The sequence below is a fragment of the Dermacentor albipictus genome, unplaced genomic scaffold (genome assembly GCF_038994185.2).
Source record: "Dermacentor albipictus isolate Rhodes 1998 colony unplaced genomic scaffold, USDA_Dalb.pri_finalv2 scaffold_34, whole genome shotgun sequence".
NCBI classification, from domain to species: Eukaryota; Metazoa; Arthropoda; class Arachnida; order Ixodida; family Ixodidae; genus Dermacentor; species Dermacentor albipictus.
Genome location: NW_027225588.1, coordinates 2,197,743 through 2,220,134, shown reverse-complemented (window position 1 = coordinate 2,220,134; position 22,392 = coordinate 2,197,743). Strand labels below are relative to the sequence as shown.

At 47.8% G+C, this 22,392-nt stretch overlaps 1 protein-coding gene across 1 annotated transcript; it reads right to left on the bottom strand.

Annotated features, from left to right (window-relative positions):
- Positions 1-297: 297 nt before the first annotated feature.
- LOC139052785 (amine sulfotransferase-like) lies at positions 298-22,159 on the bottom strand. Its single transcript, XM_070529861.1, has 2 exons — positions 22,002-22,159; positions 298-1,462 (listed from the first exon to the last, which is right to left on the bottom strand). The coding sequence occupies exon 2, from the start codon at positions 1,430-1,432 to the stop codon at positions 512-514; it is 921 nt and encodes a 306-aa protein (XP_070385962.1). The 5' UTR covers positions 1,433-1,462; positions 22,002-22,159; the 3' UTR covers positions 298-511.
- Positions 22,160-22,392: the final 233 nt, after the last annotated feature.

Sequence of the window (22,392 nt, the reverse complement as noted above, 5' to 3'; positions counted from 1 at the left end):
CATGCTCTTTGTTCGTCGACTGGAAGGCACCATCAGCGAAAAATTCCTGCCAACGGCGTCCTTTGTATTACTGCCTGCTCCCACCTTGCATGCTTCAAGAAGTGTAAAAATGAAAGTTGTTGGCTTGAAGGCACGAAAATGAAGGACATTCATGAGGGTGTCTTTCCAGAAGGAAAGTGCAAACTTTTGTCTGCTCCTTCAGTTAGCTTTTTTTTATTTTGTGCGTTACTCATTGAAAACACAAAGAAAACGCTAACTTTGTAGTATTATGCGTGTGTGAATCGTACAGTAAACCCAAGTAAAACAGGTCAACGGCTGTTTATTCATACATTGCTCATCCGAACATCGCGCTTCACCACTATAAAACTGCTCAGTACAGCGGTCTCAGGGCAGTTTTTGCGTGCAAAGTTGACCTGTAAGAAAATATCCACTCGTTAAGGCCAGGTTATAAGGTCGAAAGATAAACGATTGTTTATTCTATCACTCTCCAATGTCCAAAAGACGACCTCGCTTATAAATCCTGCTCCGTGGGTCTCTTCCAGAGATCCATGATGTCCGACCCCTTGGTCTTCTCTTCGATTTTGGCGGCCATTTTCTGCAGGAGCTCCCGGTTGAAGTAGTGCTTCCAGTCGCCCACCTTGGCTTTGCGCACGAAGTTGAACACCTTCACGTCCTGCTGCTTCCCGTCGGCGGAGTCTGTCGACTCGAACTCCATAATCTTCTTCATGAACTCAGGGCTGCTCTTCTCCATGACCTGTTTGAAGACGTTCTCGTCTCTGTCCAGCAGCTTGCCGTACTCTTCGCCGAGGAAGTACGCCAGCTTTCGTATGCTTCCGGGTGTGTCCTGCTTGAACTGCTCGTAGGTGCTGAAGAATACGTTCGGCTCGTTCCTCATCTCGTAGCCAGCCAGAATGTGGTCGAAGTAGTCTCCGAATCCGAAGTTTCCCTCGAGAAAGCAGTCGAGGAAGTCCTCAAAACTTCCGTTCTCGAAGCGAAACTTGGCGATTCCTTTGACATGATGATAAAACGACACGGAGCAATCCCATGGGTTCCGAGCCATGTAGACGTACTTGGCGTTCTTGTGGCACGAATTTCGGCTCAGGATCGGGAGGTTCGTGCGCATCATTCTCGGGGACGGCATTTTGTCCAAAAGCTCCTGCGTTCCGTTCATCTCCATGAAAGCGGCCTTCTCAATGTGGTCGTAGTAATCAGTCGCCGACTCGCCCTTGTTCAGGATCAGGAGCATGACCTGCTGAACCCAGTGTGATCCCGATTTCGGGTAGGCCACTAGGATGACGTCACCGTCGCGCGGCTTGAAGTTGAGAGCGTTGCGCAAGCATTCCGGTTCACAGTACGGTCCTCGGGGCACGCCATCAATGATGTTGTAGTAAGGCACCTGCCTCTGCTTCTTCTCAACTTCCTTCCTACTCATTGTGGTATACGGTATTTCTTGTATTCGAGTCTGCAAGAGAAAAAAACGTCGTTGATATTTCCAGAAAGCTCTATAATGCGGAGGCTATGAAATTGCTTTAGAGAAGGTGAAAGAGCATAAACTATGCCCATAATCTGCCTCGTCATGCATAGGCAATGGATACAAAGCATAAAGTCAGAGGCATCAAATAAATGAGGCTTGCGCGAGTCATTTGTATAAGCTGTGTGTTCAGCGGCAGGAAAAGTGAAAACACCAATGCGAGGAAGAGTGAAGTTTTGCAAAATAAAGAGAGCTCTTAGGTTTTTTTCCAGAAAACTTGTAATTGTGAGCCAGGTTAAGATATGCGATTAAAACTCGATTCTGCTATTATCTCCTTGATTGCACTGATAAGAAGGTGCCGTTGAAAATCAGCAATGAAGAAACAAAATTTTATAAACAAAGCAAAACCAGACGAAGGCATTCTTTTTTGTTCTTTATGGGCCACAATGGTGGTAAACATTGTCCATGAAGAAGAAAGTCTGGAAGGCACGAATTAATCTTTTCTGTAATACATCCCGGAAGTGAAGACATAAAACGTGGTGTTGGCTCTCTTAAGTGATGCAGAGACGGATGAAAGCATGCCTGCTCAGTGTAAAGGTTGCTATAAATTTGTTTATTACTGCCAATGTTGTCAGCGGATGGCTAGAAATATAGCTCTCACACCTTTTTTGCCCGCGCGTGTCGTTTCCTCGGCGAGTATTCTTTCCGCGTGAACTGGACGCCAAGTGCGGAGTTGGTAATTTCTGTTTCACTATGGAATCATTAGGAAGTTCATTCTGCCACCCCGTTTATTGGGTACATTGTAGTTTGTACCAAACGTGACGGAAGCAGCTACGATTTATTAAGGGTAAGTGCAGTATCTTACAGATCACTGTTTGTGGATGCAAGTTTTCTGGGGCGGAATTCACTAAACCGCACTGTTCGTATCAAGTTTCTTAGCCAACAAGTTCTTACGCTCAGATAAGCGTGCAACCGGAGTGGCAGCGCATATAACGTACGGCGTCGCATGAGAACGAGGAGAAAAGAAAGCTCGAATTAAATGACAAGAAATGAAAGTGCGGTCAACTGATAGCATGACGGCAGATCATGCACATGTAATTCAGGCTTTATTCTTACGGCAAATCATTGCACATTCCTATTCGACAGCTTCCTTTTCCGGGCGTCTGCTACAGCGCTGACGAGCGCAACCACGCTCACCCGTACACAGCACCGCAGTCAAAAGAATTGCAGTCGAAGTTTTATGCATTATTTTCACATTTATACGAGAGACCGGACTGAGGGACACATGATGACATATTTAAAGCAGAAAGAGACGCTCAGTCGAAGGAATTGCCGGCCGAGTCTGCCAAGCTAACCTCACCTGAATACATCATCACCACCACCCCCAACGTATTAAATTACTGAAATCAAAAAGTTCCATAATACATAGTTCGTATGGTCTCAAGGCAAGACGCCCAGCACCCGTACGTTCACCGGTATGGTATGTGATCGCACAGCTCATGGCTGCAGGTGCGGTTATACTACAGCGCATAGGCTCAATATCAGCTCCCTGGGCCACCGGTACCATCTATAAGGTGCTGGTCGACGATGTTGTCGAGCGCCGATCGAAGACAAAACGCACGCTCCCCTCGCATAGGATCGCTGTCGAGGGCAGAGAGAGCTATTAAAGTAGCCCTGAAGGAGAAATACGGAAAGAAGCCGGCGCTACCGACATTCCCATAATTATCACAGAAAACTTCACTATACGTAAGATCCACACCTGCAAGTTTTGCTCCCTATCACACGTTGACACGTTATCAGCGTTCATCGCTTCTTGTTGGCTTCTACTCGGCTAATAAAACACGATGATGCTTTGCACCAGGTAAAGGGTTTGTTTTTGAAGGATCAGGCTGCCGCGTTCCGACGGAGACAAAACACACAAAGTTTCGCGCACTTCAATTTTGGAGTCTGGTAATAAATGATAGGTGGACGACTTTAGGGCCTGCAGCCCCTAACTACGTTGTCTGCCATAGCCCAAGTGGCACCTCATAGAACTTAAGGCTAACCAGCCAACATCACTAAGATGCTCAGCGCCAACGTTGCCATAAATTTACTAGCCTGACAAAAACACGCTCAAGTGCACGTCAGAATAATGCACAGCACCCTACACGAAAGGCATAGCGGTTCAGCATTCTAGTTGGTTTCGGATCAAATGTGTTCAAGTCTTCGATCTTGCAGCACTGAAGCACTTTGTCACTGCACATGTAGTACGATGACAATGTGGGGGTGGCAGTATCCAAGCAGCGCCCGACGCTGTTCTGCAAAGAAGCGAATGCGACCTCGCAGTACGAAGCGAACTGCGGCTCAAGAGCAACAGTCCGTTAATATTCCGCACAAACTTTGTATGTTGTAAAACGCCATCAGCGCACTTTTATGTTCACTGCAGGACGAAGGCTTCTCCCAGTTATATATAATTGACCCTGACCTGTGCTAACAGATTCCATGTTATGCCTGCAGATTTCCTGACTTCATTACCCCACCTTCCTTTCCCTAGCACCCAGTCTTTATTTGTATTAGACTCCCGTATGTGCCGTATGAAATACGCGGCCTTCCCAGCTCTAATTTTCCCGCTTAATTTCACCTACGACTACCCCGTTTATCCTCTTAGCATTAGGTCTAACATTTTTCGTTCCATCGCTTGTTTGAGATGTCCTCAATTTATTCTCAATCTTCATTGCTGACCTTCAAGTTTCTGCCCCTTATGATAGTACTTGAAGATCGGAATGGTTGTACACGTTTCTTATCAACGACAGCGGTGTGCTCCCGGTCACGATTTGGTAATGCCGGCCGTGTGCACTTGGAACCGTTTTCATACTTCTGCTAACTTCACTCTATGATCAGCGTTCCCTGTGGTTAACTGACCTAGAGAATCTTACTCCTGTATATACTCTAGAGGCTGACTGTCGGTCATTAATTCTTGTTCGCTTGACAACGTATTCAACATTACCATCGTCTTCAGCATACTTTTCTTTAACCTTCTCTTGCACTTTCTGTGTTAGTGTTCTCAATCGATTCTTACAATGTGTCCACAGCGTTGCTGTACAGGACAATGACACCGGCAAGCTCAAGCCTGTTAAGATATTCCGCGTTGACCATTTCCCTTGATCCTTCCCAGTTCTCAGTCTAATACCTTGAATACTCCTAAGCATGCAATCAATACTGTCACGGTGCAGAATTAGTGAAACGTAGCCTGAGGCGTTAGGGACGATGGTCGACGAGTTGGTGCCGAACGGAACTGGTGACGTCGGAATGACGGCGAGAAACTGTTCCATGTAGCAGTCCCCTCAGCGTTGGGTGTTTAGGCGATCTTTCAGTTAGGTCTCCCATCTCCCATCCAGCCTCAAATCCTTAAAAAAATAATAATCCGCAGCCCTTTCAGCAAAAGAAAGCACAAACTAGAAAAAAGACAGTGATAGAAGTGCTCACAACACATCAGTGACAAACTTGATGGTTGTCAGGGACGGACACTTCTGTTTGCTAGCACCCAATGGAGCGTCATTACGAGTATGAAAGTTCCGGCTATAGCGCGCATACAGAAACACAGTCTATCAGACATTAGGCAGATGTTCATTGCACAGCATTAATGTTGCTGCCTTCCACAGCAACGCAAACTCAATATAATTATGCGCTGAAACAGCTCGATGCACTCTGAGGTGACAAATCAGAGCACGCCGCAAAGATAATAAGCACGCGCCATCCTCGGCTATCAGTTGTGGCCTCTGGCCAGTCAGCCACTACAGCGCTTTCCAATGCTTACTCGCGCTAGCTCGAGTGGCGCAGATGGACGTAATTATGTTCGTAAGACTGCTACACCCATATGCTAGAGATTTCCTCTGAGGTCGTCATTTGCGACGGCCGTTTAGATTTTGTGAATCGACGTACGCTTACTATTGGCGGAAATACTGAAGTTCGCAAGTGTGCTACCCTAACATATACGCATTCTTTTCAATTACAGCGCTCGTCTTTGCCGCGGCGGGCGTAGTACGCTTCCAGATCTTAAGAACAGTTTTTCGCTTCGTGAATTCGCTTTTATCGTAAGATTATCCTTAAGCCAGATTAATAGCATAAGTTCGCTTAGTGAATCCTGCCCCTGACCTTGATGACCAGCCTTCGTGACAACCTTACGACGGCTGCAACACTGCAAGTAAAGGGAAAAGGTAAAATTATGTCTATAAGAAACAAACTTGCAGCCCAGCAAAACAATGGGCCACACGTTTCCTGAATTTTGTTTGTGCAGGGTCACATAAATGTTACATTCAGGTTTCCATTCATAACAGCCCGATTGAGGTTACTGCTTCCAAAATAGCGGGGTAAAAAAATCTGCCCCATTTACCCAACGTTCAGCACAATGGCTGAAAGGCAAGAAGGGTGCACGAGCTCAAGAACACAAATGACTAGAAGCTTGAATGATAGTAACACTGAAACAATTAACCTTCTGTCGTTCCGACATAACAAAGTGGACACGCCGTGGTTTCTCAGTGGCTATGGTGTGGGGTTGCTCAGCACGAGGTCGCGGGATTGTAGTCCTTGGGAGTCCGCGGGAGTCTTCCACTGCGGCGTGCCTCAAAATTAGAAAGTCGTTTTGGCACGTCAAGCCCCATACTTTAATGTAATAACAAAATGGGCGCGACTTGTTTCATCGGCTGCGAATATTTTGCGTGCGCATCACAACAAAACAACCTTATGCGAATTGCTTGTGCTAGCGGAAACTGGCAGTCGGGCAGACTTTCTGGGAACAAAGGGTATGTGGAAACAACATTTAAAATCGAGGGTGGACTTTTCTCGCACAGCATATTAATTTTGGTTCTTGATTTTCATTTTAAATCAACCTATTTATTCCTTTACTAGTTATTTTATGGGAACGGCCAAACAAATTTTGCTAATACCAGTCGATTGTATTCACATACTAACAAGAACAGCAAAAACCTTGGGTTATCGGCTGCATAGACAAAGGTTTGTGCTTTCTCGTGCTACATACATTCGGTAACAGCATTGGCTAATGGCAGCTGAACGTGTGCCCCAACCATCTCTGTCACTTGACTAGGGGAAGAATTTGTCTTTCTTTATTTATGCATTACATAAGTGGCTACAACATCTTCGCATAAGTAGCACCCTAGCTTGTTACCAATCCCTACGTTACTCTTGTCCTTGAGCTATAAATTCAAGTTAAGCTAGACATGAATATTCTTCTCAAGCATCGCGTAGCACTGAATGTCTCAGAATGCCGCCCTCTTTTAGTTTTATAGCAAAGTCCTCATAGAACACCATCAATGTAAGTGTGATTTTGGCTAGCAGCACGAAACGTGGTGTCAACGAGCTTTCGACCAAACCTCCTCAAATTCTTGCTGATCTCACATTTTGTTATTCATGCACATGACTGGAAATGATTCACATGAGTAGAGAGAGAGAGAGATGAGAATGTAAAGGCAGGAAGGTTAGTCGGAAGGGAGGCTTCTGGTTCGCTACCCTACAAAGGGATATATAAGGGGCAAAGAAAACAAAACCTGCGATAAAGCAGACGCACGAAGAAAAATGGGAATTGGGGAGGGGAACGGAATAAATAGTTTCTCGAACAAGTTCCCCGAGAATAGTACCTTCAATAGAGCTTTGACTGACTGCGGGTTTGACAACCCTGCTGGCCGGTACTTCATAAGTGCCTCTGAAAGCGGATGGTTGTCGGACTGCCTAATGTGGTCGCGACAGACTAACACGTCTGTGCTTTAGCGAGAACAGCAAATAACGTGTTCAATAGTTTCCTCTCTGACGCAGCAGTCACAAGCAGCACTGGCGATCTTTGATTTTACACTTATCACTGCGCGCGAGCTGCCAGAGCCAGCCGGAGCGCCTTCGTTTTCCTCAGGTTGCTTCGCCCACAGCGCGACGCACTTCGGCCACGCGTTCGTTTTAGTTGGGCTGGATGGTGGTTCTGGCTACCCGCAGGCTGCCAGAAGCAGCCAGGACGATTTCCATCTGGCTGCACTCTGGAAGTTATCTGGCTAGCAGATTACAAAAGGAGGCGATCAGCGCTCGCCGCCATTTTCATTGAGACTTAACGGATTGGAACGCAGGCGCTTGAGGACTTCTAACTCACCCAGCAAACTGGCTACAGTCACATTCAGGCGGAAGTAACTGTAGCGCTCTCTTCTAAGATTCTACCGCACCTTGCGAGATGGTGAGATACGCGCAGCCGGGAACCATTTCCATTTTTAACGCGATAGCGTTAAGGAGCTCGTGTCGCAGAAAAGCCGGTGTCGTCGGCGTCGGCGTTTGCGGCGTTGACCGTGAGCGATAAATCACGGCAGGCACTCCATAAATAAAAAGCAACTTCCAAGATGGGCTAGGTGGGAATCGAACCAGAGTCTCCGGAGTGTGAGACGGAGACGCTACCAATCAGCCACGAGTTCGATGCTTCCAAGAGGTGCAAACGCGCCTCTAGTGAATGCGGTGTTGCCTTCGAAACGAGCCGTGGAATGTTATACTGCGGTGTATATCGGTAATTATGAACATGTAACTTAGAGAAGTCGCAATTACACGAGTAGCGAAGTGCGTTTCGCTGCATTTCTTCCGCGCTTTCCGCACACGCAGAGCCATCTTGCGGCAAACACAGAAGACCCTCTCCTCTCCATGTACGGCGCTGCCCCGACAGATAGCGCCACGCGCGCATTGGAGCTGTGGCGGCTCGGACTCTCTCCCCTGACAACGCTTCGCCTTGCTCCTTCTGCAGAATCAAGCGTCCTTCCTTTCTTTAGATCACTATCTGTCTATCTCTCTGCCCGTGCCGATCACGACGTTTGGCTGGCGTGCATCATTTCCCCCTCCGGGATACCGAGTTCTTTGGTTCGCTCCGCTTGCTCAGGCGCACGTTTCGTTGCTGCGCCGAACGCCGCGTTGCTCGACCATATGGCTCGACGCTCACCGCGTCCGATGCGAGGCGCCTCGTAAGTGATGGCTGCCCTGTAGCCCATTGTCTTACACCCCTTGGCGGGTCGACGGGAAGGCTGTCGCGTTCCACTCTTGAAGGCGAAGCTTAAGCGCCCTCCAATTTTTTTTTGTTTTGTTTACAGCGAAGCTGTCTATGGCTATGATCCGGGATTTTATGGCGTCCGCGCGGAAAACCTCTCCCCTAAAAAGTCAGAGTGAAAGAGCCAACAACAGAAGCAAGCGCATATCACCGCTCGCGTCAGAGCTCGGGTAAACGACCTCCTGTGTCTGGAAATGGAAACGGCGCTACACCGCAGCTGTGTCTCTGTGAATGTATGAGGTAGTGGGCGACGTAGTGTGCGCCTGATAAGGCGACCAAGGGGAATTTTCCGTGCCATTTCGCTCTGCCGTTGCTATGGTAAGACCACGCGTGATCCGTACGCATGAAGAGCGAGGAGTGACAGCGAGAGCAGCGGCGAGAGAGAGACCATCGGCGTCGTGCCAACCCGGCGGCCCGGGAAGAAGAGCGTGCCGGCGATGTGGTACGTAAGCGACGAGCAAGAGCTGATGACGCATGATGATGATGTGTTCTGTTTTACGGCGCAAGGGCCACGTATGGCCAAAGAGCGCCAAGCCAATGGTAATGAAATCAAAGTGAAGCGTTAAATTACAAGCAATGAATGTTACAGGGCTGTAGAGGGGCCTAAAGGACGGTCACTGCAAAATGCGTAAAAGCTACATGTAATTAAACTATGACTATGATTATGAAGCGTGACAAGGACGCGAAAGAAACATTGTAAAAGAATTACGTCGTGATAAAATTTGAAAAAGCACTACTGCCCTAATAGACTCCTTGAAGCGTAAGTACCTGAAGGTGTGTGCTGTCCACAACTACTATCATAGCAACATCCTCTAGAAAGAGGATGTGCTACGATACTATTGGGCTATTAACATGCAGAACCACATCTTTGTGGTGACAGCTTTGGTAGTAAACACTCCACGAGGACGTGGAGGACGGTGAGCCTTTCACCACATCTACAACAGGTAGGAGGTTCCTTGCCAGTAAGCAGAAAATTGTGAGTGCCATATATGTGTCCTATTCGGAGTCTACAGAATAGGACGTTGGTCCGTCTTGTTTTTGCAACAGGGGGCCAGAAACCTATCCTTGGCTTAATCAAATGGAGCTTATTATTTGTTTCATTGTCCCACATGCGTTGCCAGTAACTTCGCAGTTTCGTTCGCAAAGAAGGCTTGAGGTCTGTGGAAGGAATAGTAGTTGTGGTATTACCAGCTTGAGGTGTAACTGATGTGGCCATTTGGTCGGCCAGCATATTACCTTCAATTCATCTATGACGAGGGATCCAGCATATTGTCTCATGCCTACGAGACGAATAAATATTGCACAAGAGACAGTAAAGCTCAATGAAAACATTATTCCTGTGTTTTCTTAAGGACATTACTGCTCTCACAACACTCAACGAGCCCGTGAATATTATCGCTTTGCCTAGTTTTTTTTTCTTTGTGTTTTACTGCAGATAGTACTGCGTAGGCTTCTGCAGTAAAGATGCTTGTATGGGGGTTCATTACACCTGCTTCAGAGAAAGAGGGTCCAACAGCCGCGTAAGACACACCAACATGTGATTTCGACGCATCGGTGTAGAATTCCGTACAACAGCACTTCAATTGGAGTTCATGGAAATGCATGCGTATTTCGAGTTCTGATGCCCATTTTGTAACACTTACGAGAGATATATCACACTCTATCACTTGCCAGTCCCAAGGCGGTAGCTGCTTCGCTGGAGGCATCAAGCGGAGTTCGAAGAGTGGAACATTCACTTCCACGCTAAGCTCCCTCACACGGAGTGAGAGAGGCTGTCTCAAGGAGGGTCGATTGCGGAAGAGTGCAGTACATGTCGAATCGTTCATAGTTTCACAACAGGGATGTTCAGGATTAGAGTGCACTTTAAGAAAATATGTGAAGCTGGTGTAAGATCGCTGCAGATTGAGTGGCCACACATTCGATTCTACATACAAGCTTTGAATGGGGCTAGGTCCGAATGCGCCTGTGGCCAGACGAATACCCAGGTCGTGGACCGTACCCAGCATCTTTAGTGCACTCGGGGCTGCAGAGTTGTACACTATGGCGCCATAGTCTAACTGCGATTGAATGAGGCTCTTGTAAATATTCATTATACACTTCCTGTCGCTACCCCATGTTGTGTGTGGTAATATTTTGAGTAAGTTCATTTTTTTTAGACATTTAGCTTTGAGATATTTTATTTGTGGGATAAAAGTAAGCTTAGAGTCAAGTATTACACCTGGAAATTGGTGTTCTTTGTTGACAGGCATTTTTTGTCCACACAGTTCCATGCATGGGTCTGGAACCAGGCCTCTCTTTCTTGAAACTAGAACACATGAACCTTTGTGGGGGTCGATTTTAAACCCAGTTTCTTCTGCCCACTTAGATATCTTGTTCAATCCCGGCTGTACTTGTCCTTCGCATACTGCAATGTTGCAGGATTTAAAACCTATTTGTATGTCATCTACGTAGACGGAATAAAATATAGCTGGCGGTAATGAAGCGCGTAGTGTGTTTATCCTAATGATAAAGCGAGTGCAACTGAGTATGCCTCCCTGGGGTACACCAGTTTCCTGTGTGAATGTACGCGACAGTGCATTGCCCATTTTCACCCGAAATGTGCAGTTTTGTAGGTAGCTTTCGATAATGTTTAACATATTGCCGCGGATGCCCAGCGCCGAAAGCTCGCGCAATATTCTGTACCGCCAAGTTGTATCGTACGCCTTTTCCATGTCAAGAAATACGGATAGGAAGGATTGTTTATGTATGAAAGCATCGCGAATGTTTGATTCGATGCGCATGAGATGGTCGGTTGTAGATCGCCCTTCCCTGAAACCACATTGAAGTGGGTCAAGGATATTGCTGGACTCTAGAAAATGTATGCGACGGCGATTGATCATTTTTTCAAAAAGCTTGCAAAGACAGCTCGCAAGCGCTATAGGATGGTAGCTGGTCAGCAGTGATGTATCTTTACCGTGCTTCAAAACAGGGATAACAATAGCTTCTTTCCATTTAGATGGGAGGTACCCGGCCGCCCATATAGCATTGAAAAGTGCGAGTAGCGTTATTTGAGTATCGTTGTGGAGATGTTTAAGCATGTCGTACATGATCCTGTCAGGTCCAGGTGCAGAGCTCTGACATGCAGCCAAAGCAGCTGTCAATTCGGCAATGTTAAAAGGCTGGTTATATAATTCGTTCTGTCTGCATTTCCGGTTGATGGCCTCACGTTCTGCTATTTGTTCGTGCTTTAGGAATGCCTTGGAATAATGATTTGAGCTTGAAATCCGCTCAAAATATTCCGCGAGTGCGCCAACTTGATCTTCTAAGCTATTGCCTTCATCGTTTACTATGGGCAACGGATGAATTTCTTGTCCCTTTAGCCTTCTAAGCCCGTCCCACACTTTAGCCTCTTAAGTATATGAATTTACAGCTGAAAGGAACCTCTGCCAGCTTGCCCTCTTTGCCTGTCTTCGCGTTCGTCTTCCCTGGGATTTAATGTGTTTAAATTCTACTAAATTTTCGGCAGTAGGGCATTCGCGTAGTTTGCCCCAGGCTTTATTCTGTCTCCTCCGTGCCTTTCTGCAATCGTTATTCCACCAGGGCACCCGTCTTTTCAATGATGTGCCATTTGTTTGAGGGATGAATTTCTCTGCTGCATCAGTGATAAGAGCGGTAAAACATGATACGGCATGATCTATGCTAAAATCACTTATAAAATCTGGTAATATGTAGGTGAATTCTTTAAAGCATTGCTAATTAGCCTCGGCTCGTTTCCTGCGAGGAACAGGCGGAGGAGAGTCATGTTGTGTTACTAGGTTTAGAGTTAATGAGAAGTGATCACTTCCAAATGGATTTTTAATTACAGACCACTCTAAATCAGGGAAGGTAGAACCAGAACCCATAGACAGGTCTATTGAGGAGTATGAATTAAGCTGTGGATTATAGTAGGTCGGTTCTTTCTTATTAAAGAGGCACGCACTGGATTTTAAAAGGAAATTTTCAATGAGTCGATCTCTCGCGTCACATCGTGAGTCTCCCCACATCGGGTTATGAGCGTTAAAATCTCCCACGAGTATGTAAGGCTCGGGGAGCTGGTCAATGAGGTTATAAAAGTCTGTTTTTTCGAGACGCTGGTTTGGCGGTATATAACTGGAACACATTGTTACTAATTTGTGAAAAAGAATGGCCCGAACTGACACTGCCTTGAGGGGCGTGGTAAGGGCGATGGGTCGGCAAGCGACATATCTGTGGGCTACGAATGCTACACCGCCAGAGGCGGTAGCCTCGTCGCGGTCATTCCGAAAGATAGAGTAATTACGAAGGAAATTAGTGTTTGTAGGTTTCAGATGTGTCTCTTGAACACACAGCAACCTCGGATTATGTTTGTGTAACAGTTCGTTAATGTGGTCGAGGTTACGTAAAAGTCCTCGTACATTCCACTGTAGTATTTGTGTTTCCATTATGATAAATGTGTTGGGTGCTGTGTGTTCAAGAGACAAGGATAAGCTCACGGGCCTTTTTCAGGCACCGTGACGGGAGTTTTGGCTCTTTTGGAGCGGTCGAGAGTGTCTCGCCGCTCCTTAGGCGCTGGTGGCGCCGTCTTGCTGGTGGTTTGGCGTGACGGCCTCGGCACGTTGGACGAAGCCTTTGAGGTCACCTGCCCGGAGGTAGATCGCCTCTTCTGCTGGGTTGGCGTAGCAGCAATAGCTGCAGCCGCCGGGGGGGGGGGGGAGGAGAAGGCGTTTCTGCCGCCTCACTAGGGGTGAGTCGGACAGCCGCCAGAGACCGCTGTGGCGCTGCCTCCTGACGCGCCACTTCGGCAAATGTGTTTTTGGGCAGGTAGCATACCCGCCTGCGTGCCTCCTTGATTGAAACTAATATTTTCTTTTACTTTTATCGTCACAATTTCTTTTCCTTTTTTTCCAGGATGGGCACGACCGCGAGTATGCGGCGTGCTCCCCTTCACAGTTTACACAATGGAGAGTGTTCTCGCAAGCTTCAGAAGTATGTTCATGGGCACTGCACTTGGCACAGGTTTGACTGCCTCGGCAGCTCTGCGAACTGTGGCTGAAACGTTGGCGTTTGAAACATCTGAGCGGATTTGGCACATATGGCCTAACACGGAGCTTGATGTACCCTGCCTCGATTGACTCGGGCAGGACACTTGATCCGAAGGTGATTGTCAAGTGCTTGGCTTGGATTTCTTTGCCATCGCACCTCATCTTAATTCTTTTGACATTGATTACATTCTGTTCACTGAAGCCCTCCAAGAGTTCAGCCTCAGTGAGCTCCAGCAAGTCATCGTCCGACACAACGCCGCGGGTGGTGTTCATAGTACGGTGCGGGGTTACTGTTAGTTGGTTATCCCCAAATGACACTAGCTTAGGCAGTTTCTTGTATTGCTTCTTATCGCGGAGCTCCAGGAGGAGATCACCGCTTGCCATCCTGGTCGCCTTATACCCGGCTCCAAAAACATCAGTCAGAGTCTTCGATACAAGGAAAGGTGAAATGGTGCGCACTGGTTTGCCTGGTTTTTCCGAGTGAACTACATGGAAACGTGGGAAGTTGTGGACTTGGCGTGCGAAAAACTGAAAAACTTCATCGGTGCGCCCTCTTTTCTGAGGGCGATCAGGGAGTTGAGGAAAGGAGCTATCCATAAATATATGTGTTATTTCGGCAGTAACGCCAGCCACCCACCGTGGAGTCCTACAAGGGGATGCTGCAGGACCTGTGAAACACGGCCTGGAAACGCCAGCTGTACATTACCACTATAACCAAATATGAAATAACCTAGGTTGGCTATTCACTCAAGGTTAACCCTTGCTGCCTGGAAAAATTGGAATAAAATGAAGCCAGAAGATGACAGGAAAGGTGGAAAGTAAGGAAAAGACGAAGGTTCTAGGGAGAGAGAGACACGAAAAGGCAACTACCGATTTCCCCCGGTTGGGTCAGTCCGGGGGTGCCGTCTATGTGAAGCAGAGGCCAAAGAGGTGTGTTTCCTCCGCCGCGGGGCCTTAAAGGTCCAAACACAAAGCATCGGCTCAACCTCCAGGATCCCCCTTTCCCCAGACACGGCTAAACCGCGCACGGCTACACGCGGGAGGGTCCAACCCTTGTGTGTTCGGGTACGTGGTGTCGCAACACACCAAACGCCTGCTGACGCAGACGCCCCTGCGGGGGGAGCGGATGATGCATGTGGCGACGGCTAGAATGCCGCAAAGAGGCATCCACGCCGCGAGGGCACGGTGCCGGGATTCGATGGCGCCTACGCAAGGTTCCAAAGAGGGTTCCTCGATCGCACCTCCGGATCAAGGTGCCAAGTATGTGATTGCCTATGGTTCGATAACGACCTCTCGGAAATCAACGACGCATGGTCGGAAGAGCGACGGCAGAAGGCGGTGGATGTGCTGACGCGGTCTTTTCCTGGCTACAGCGTTGCGGAGCTTGTATTCTGCGGCACGTGTAATGAGGCACTGATAAAGGGTAACGTGCTTCGGTTCAGTACAACGCGTGTACAGAGGCTCTGCTAAAGGGTGCGGTTCCATGTTTCTCGACGACGAACCGACACGTGTACCAGCATGTGCTGGCTCATGTTCCGAAGCTGATGCGCCGATCGGATCAGCTTTGCTGGTCATCCACCTCCACATAGTGGAATGGCTCATGATTTTTGTTTATGTGTGTATGTCGCGTGAAGGCTTCTTCCCGGCCGGGCACAGCGCGCCGCGCTCTCATGTGTGCATGCTATCGGCATCGTGTTGTCGACGCGAGTAACAACACGTTGCAATACCCTTCCGGTTCATCTTTATGTGGCCGTATCCCCTTTCACATCGCTCGCGTATATGCGGCGATATCTGCTTTTTCTGCTGTTAGCGAAGACGTCCCAGCTAGCCAGTGTTCGCTCATCTATCCGTCGTATGTTGGGGTGGCTCCTTGAAGCCAATGTGGTTTAACCAGGCCGTAGAGGTCAAAAGAAAGCAATCGTTGAGTTTAATAGCCACAAGTAAATTAGCTTATTGGTCTCCTGATCGACCAGTACTGTTTTTCGCGTGAAAACTTTCGCTGGTCACAGGCGGTACGCATTTCAAACTCCAGCTGCTGCCACGGCTCCTTCAGCACAGGGGCAGAAAAGAAGCACCACTGCAGCAGAAACAAACTTTCTGAAATCGAAGTGCAAGCAGGTCGGCACGAAATATTGTGCGTGTGAAACATACCCAATATCCTGCTTTTTCATGTCTTGTCAAATGTTGACAAAACGCCCGAGTGAGCATTGTCGCCGGTGGGCGAAGAGATCGCTGCGAGCAGGCATCCTCGAGGGATCGCTTTCGGAGTACGTGAAATTTCACGTATCGGCATTGAACGCGTCGGAGGCCGTTCGTTGAGCTGGGCAAAGTGAGGGGCATGAGCGCGCCCAGTGGCGAGTCGCGCGAAATCTGATCGCGCCAACAAGTGCTCGTATCCCCGAATGCAACTACGTATATATTTTCTAGCCGGCGACGCATAAATGGTCCAACTACGCCGAGCGCGTGCGGGCTTCACCGGCCGCTGTCATGCTGGTAGCATGTTTACGTTTATCCCGCGGTGAGCTGTCTCCCGGCGTTCAATTTTGCGTACTTCGGGTAGCTTCGGGGTTGTCTTGGGATCCCAACCCATGTTTCTTCCATCAGGACCGGAACTAGCTGGACCGGTTTTTGCTGCCCGCGGGCTGCCAGAACTCCCAAAATACCAGCGGCCCTGTGTCGGTCTTTCTACTGAGGAAGGCAAGTTTTCTTGTAAAGCGCTACATAATGTTTGGTGCTCCATAATGGGGTCACAAGTCATTGAGCAATAAACCAGTAAGACCTAAACTTTACGCGACCGTTTTATTGACAAAAAATGTATAAACGTTCGGCAGCTAAGCTGGCCGCCCCCCATGGAGCCAAACATAGGACCAACGATGAGCATAACGAGAACAAGGTGAATGCCGGAGCCAACGTTTCGACAAGTTGACTTGTCTCTTTCAAAGCGACAAATACCACTCGCCTGTTAAGGCCGCTTACCTGTACTTTAGATTGATACCACGTTTGCCCAATTTCTGACACCGAAGCTGGTGCTTTCGGTGTCAGAAATATGGACACAGATCCTAGTCATGTCGCGAAAGGGTAACTTGTGCTAAATGCGGTCACGCAGACAATGGGGAAGAAACGTACACAAACGAGTATCGTTATGCAAACTGCGAGGGTCAGCATGTGAGCATTTCTACATCTTGTCCTGGGTGGAAAAAGATAAATAAGCGATTGCGTTGAAGGTGCGGGAGAACATATGGTCTTTAGAATCAACTTCGCATGGCCAATCCTCCCTGTGGGTACAACTGCTATAACCATATGACCATGGACAAGGAAGGACATGCCCACATGGTTAACCCTGGCCGCCCAGAAACTTGGAAATGAAGTAAAGTGAATAGGAGACAGGAGGGACAAGGTAGCGGAATAGAAAGATGAAGATTGAAGAGGAGGACAGGAAACGCCAGCTCCCGATTTCATCCAGGTGGGTCAGTCTGGAGGCGCCGTCTGTGTGAAGCACACGCCAAAGAGATGTGTTGCCTGAGCAGAGAGGCCTTAAAGGTCCGAACACCCGGCATCGGCTCAACGCCCAGGATCCCCCTTTCCACAGACACAACTTAGCCGCGCACGACTATACGCGGGAAGGTTCAACCCTCGTGTGTTCGCGTACGTGGTGTAGGAACACACCAAACGCCATCTTACGCAGACGCCCCTGCAGAGGCTGTTACCCTGAACTGATAAAGGAGGAAAATGGAGTGAAAGATGAGAAGAAGCAATATAGCTCACAATATGCATAAACACACCACGCAATGGCGCCTTCATTGTTCAGTGCATCACAAGCGGTAGTATAGGCTGGTTATCTCAACAAACACAGCAGCGCTTTCGCAACTTTATACATTGCAGATGCACCCGGCCGGAGTCCCGGCATCTCTTCTTCTATAGTGAACATGGGTAAACATTTGGTGCGGGCTTCCTTAATTTTTTTAACAAAAAAATGAATAAAATTCTATTCATAAGCGAAAAGGTAGATAATCTAATTTGGCTAACGATGTACGAAGGATAAGTCTTTTATCTTCGTAAGATGGGCAGTCCCAATGGAGGTGTTTTAAAATTTCTTCCGTGCCACACTAGAAGCGATTGTCGCTGTCCGTCATTCCATTGAGGAACCAATCGGCCTCCGTGAAAGAAATGGCTACTAGACGGCGACATTGTAAGGTTTTTTTTTCACATCGAGCAAGAACGGTTAAAATTTTTTAATTGAATTGCTTTGCAGACAGGCACGAATAAAGAGCTCGAACGATGTGAGTGCTGGCAAGAACGGGTAAATAGGTGCACCTATTCTAATTTTTCAATGCCCGCGGCTTGCGACTGCGCTTCAGAAAACGTGGTCCAATAAGTTGAGGCTGCTTTGAAGTTGGAGCTCTTGGTTTCGAAATGGTCGCGTAATTGAGGCGCGCCACTCACTTTCATTCGAGAGGTGCGGTTGTCAGCTGTATTTACGTCTTCATTGTCTTTGTTAATTACACGTATTAAAGTACTCTAAAGGCAAGATGAATGCTTCCCTGCGGCGTGCCAGCCCTGATTACGCCACATTAATGCGCCCAGTTTAAAGGTGTGCAAAACAGTGGCGTCTTATCTTTCGCACGGCCGCTCAATGGAAACCAAGTGCGTTCCATTGAGCGGCCGTGTCTTTCGCGTACGCACATTTGCTGCTATATTAACACGGCTATAAGAACACCCTCGCTCGCCTCGTAGTTCCGCGACAATCACTTCTGCACTTGGCAATACGTCCTGCAACTCAAAGTAAAACATTTTTCATCGTGCGAGCTGGTTGATAAACATTGAAGCCACTGTAGCGCAAACACGGACAACGAATAAGACAGGACACAGACAGGATACCACTGTCCTCTTTTTTTCTGCACGCTTTTCTTTGCGCTACAATAGCTTCGACGCGACTCAAAGTTTGGATGCCTCTAGTTCGGCCAGTACTCCTTCGTCATGATTCTGTAGCGGAGATAATGGCCCTCTATTCTGACATCGAAGCTCTCGAAGGCCTTTTTTTCACGGATTGTCCGTACCTCTCGTTAAAGCGGCGGGAAAAGTTTCATAAAGTATTATTGCAATTAAACGCGTCAGTGGGCCTTCTTTTTCTTTTGGTAAAAATTCCGTCCCTGCCGTCCGAGTCAAGTGGTAACCTTTACCGCACCATATAAAATCTTGGTGGTTTCCTTTCGCAGCACGGATATGAAGTAGTTGTCTGGATTGCGTCTTAAGGCTTTATTCGTTATTCCGTCGGCCAAAGAAGTATCATCTGTACGGCGGATCAAACCACCAACCACTGTGCTTCGTAATGTATTGTGATTTTCGCTCAAGTTCCGCACAATGGTGACATTACTCGAATTGGAGCCAAGTGCTAAGGTGCCAGACATCGAATATAGAAGCCATGGTACCTCTCAAACGCACACACCAGCGGTGCCATGCGTGATTACTGCGAACATTCACGCAACTGTTCGTACCTGAGGCCGACATGCGAGCAGTTGGTCAGTTGGTCAATTAACTTTCTGTCTCTAAACTTCCCTTCTATACATGTTCCAATTTCTCCGATATTTTTATCAGCGATTATACGGGAGGCGTGCGGAATTACTGGGCCATTTATGGAACCAGGCTGCAGCGATACGATGGTCTAAGTGCTAGACTTACGAAGCTTACGTAAATGAAGAGCTTTGCGAATCTGTCGGGCCAAGATTCACGATAGCCATTCGCAAGCAAACATTATATGAAAAAAAGAAAGGAGGGAAGGGGAGGAAGAGGCTGTCTATTATGGTAGCGGAGGAAGGCGCAGCGAACGCAGAGTCCGATAGGAAACAGATCACGATAACCAAAAACCCATCTTACTCTGATTCGTCGTGACTGAACCTACCTTCGCAAGAAAAATTTCGAATGTCAGGAAGAACGCTCCATGATGTCGATATTAAACGAGTGATATATGTTTAGTCTTCTCAGATTTTATCGTTTACCAGTACATGAATGGTGAGAGGGGTACCATTTGGTTTGCTGACCTTCAAGTTGACGAGCACGAGGAAGAAAGTACGTTAATGAGTCGTTAATGAAGCTAGACCCCGAATCTCGGCCTCTTGGGTAACGTCTAAGTGGCTCATCACATTTCTGATGTGCTAGACCAAAAGTGCCCTCCATCGACACATGCCTATATATATATATATATATATATATATATATATATATATATATATATTGATTTATTCATTGATTTATTTATTTAAATCACGCGGAGAACTTGTGCTTTCTTAGCAAGCTTGCGCACACACGAAAGCGGCGCACTGTGCCGAATCGAGCCATGAGGAGACGAAGGAGAGAGATTTTCCTTTCTGCTCCGAGTTCGGTTTCATGCAAGCCTAGGCAACACTTGCCCTCCGGGCAGTTCTGCTTCTGGCAGAGCCTCGTAGCACCCGCACGAGCACGTTGGCCTCTGGTCGGGAGGCACGCGGTGGTCACGTGCGCGAGCTGACGCAGGTGCCAAGCAAAACGCGTTTTCTTCGACTACAAATTACGCGAGTCATTCAAACCCTGATACATTTACGAGCTCACCCTATAGATGGTTCATTCGGAAACGAGCCCATAAACGCATGACGGCTCGGAAGCGTGCAGTTTATCGCATCGTATTAGTAGTACATCGCAGTAGTACATCGCACGCGAGATGTGGAGGTTGTGGGTTCGGCTCCCGCTGAAGGCATGCATAGTCCTTTTTTTTTCTGCTTTCATTTATCCTTTCCTTGATTATATTATGAAGCTATGCGCAGAGCTTAAGCCCATTCATAATTATTGCACATTTCAATCTAAAAAAAAGACCATTACGCGTGCGTTTGCCTTGGCTTGGGATCACTGTTCTGGCGACACGTTTAGTAGGCGCCTCGTATGCACCTGAGTATGCTTAACTAACTCGATCGTCTGAACGTCTTAAATGTAATACGCAATTAGCCGCAAAAAACGTGCTAGCGTATTGATAGACAGAAATACTCTTTATCGAATCACGTAAAAATAAGCTACACCGGTCGCATTGCGAGGTGGAACGTTTTACATGGGTAGTTCTTCTTACACGGGTAGTTTTGTTATAGCATACACTGAGGCTGTCTTTGATTGCAGTAAGAACATTCATATCTTTGCACTATCCGCGCGTTCAAAATTCGTGGCTAACTTGTGAAAGCCAGAAATGAGTGGTTTTCACTTAGGGGATTACCACGCATGTCTACAAGCGCAGCATTAAACCTCAAGAAGAGTCGGGCATAGTGAGCGTGGCACATGCTGCAGGTTGTACACGACACCCCTGTACTCTTGTGCGTGCCCGAACTAATGCAATGGCGATAGAAGAGGGAGGAGCGCCTGGGGCGTGGCAAATGTATAGATTTTGACGAAAAATAAAGACTCCAGGTTCATTTTTGCAGCAGTGAGAGCCACATGTCTGGTTCCTGGACTTGACGGCTGTTTCACAGAAAAACAAGCGCATCGTGCAATGATCCGTACAACATGGCGCAATAAATACGCGAGTTGCATTATACAAGTCACGCGGCCAAATAAGCAGCCGCAAGAGTCCGAGGCTAACATCTGTTTTCATATACCCGCTTGGCTGCAGGCGCGCGTTACTTGGCTGCCTGGTTTAAGCGTTCTTGGCTGTTGTTGAAGCCAGTTGTTGAACTACGCTCACTTTGCATTCCCATTCAAATATTGGACTTTACCCTCCCAAAGGAACACACTGAAATACGAGAGACGCCTGAATGATTTCGATCATCTGATAACGCGCATCCAAAGCAGCATACGCGAATATTCCACCCCCCATCTGGCTGTGACCGCCACGGCCGGAAGTCGAGCCAGCCATCTGGCGCTCAGCAGCAGAGCGCCATAGCCACTTAGCCGCAGCGACGGCTGACTTGCATCTCACAATATTATGTTTTGTGAAAAAGTATATACTTATATCGCGCCTAATGAATCCACTTCGGTCATTGTAGGAGCAGAGAACGGGGGCAACAACGATCTTTAGCCAGTCCAGCCTCTTTCTCATTCAAATGCCGATGATGGATACAGGTCAGTAACGCACCTTGCGCACTCCTCGGATGCTCCAAACTTGATTCGTTATCACTTTTCAATCATTGACTTTTTACTAGCACACTTCTGAATTTGATGGCGCTTCTCTCAGACGCAAGAGCAACTAACTGCTTCCGCGAGCGTTGTCAAGCCACTAATTAATTTCTCTCTGAGCGTAACCTCAAGTGTGATCGCGATATTTTGCCATGGCCGTATGAGTCGCTTATCGGCATCTTCCAATAATTACATGTGTAGCAGGAAGCCATTCGACGTCACCGGTAGGAGCAGACAACCGAGAACACAAATGAATGAAACACCCAAAACTAAAGCGGCAGAAAAACACGCGGTCGCTTACCGAGATGCTGCGCCTTCAGTATCCCTGTTTGCTGGTGTGAGCTGTCTCTGGCCGGGAGGCTGAGTAACGGACGGGCAGGCGGTGGCATTCATAAGTAGACACCAAGCCCTTCGGTGACGTCACTCACGACCCCTTCTCACGCGTTATCGCGCCGACGTGCTCATTGTGTTTCTTCCTCAGTACGCGCTGTGTCATTGGGTGGTGCCCCTACTCATCGAGCTTTGCCCTCGTCCGTACGTTGCCCCGCCAAAACTACTGCGGTTCACGCATGTGATCCCATCACCAGATTTACACGTATACGATCGTATGACGCCAGCTTATACGATCTTGACGCCGCAAAAGAGAGGGGGGGGGATGCTATTCTTCGCGCGGCCACGAAAAACACAAGCGC

Bases quoted from the DNA above. Each gene is read 5' to 3' on its own strand.
- LOC139052785 (XM_070529861.1), bottom strand. From the start codon at position 1,432: ATGAGTAGGAAGGAAGTTGAGAAGAAGCAGAGGCAGGTGCCTTACTAC.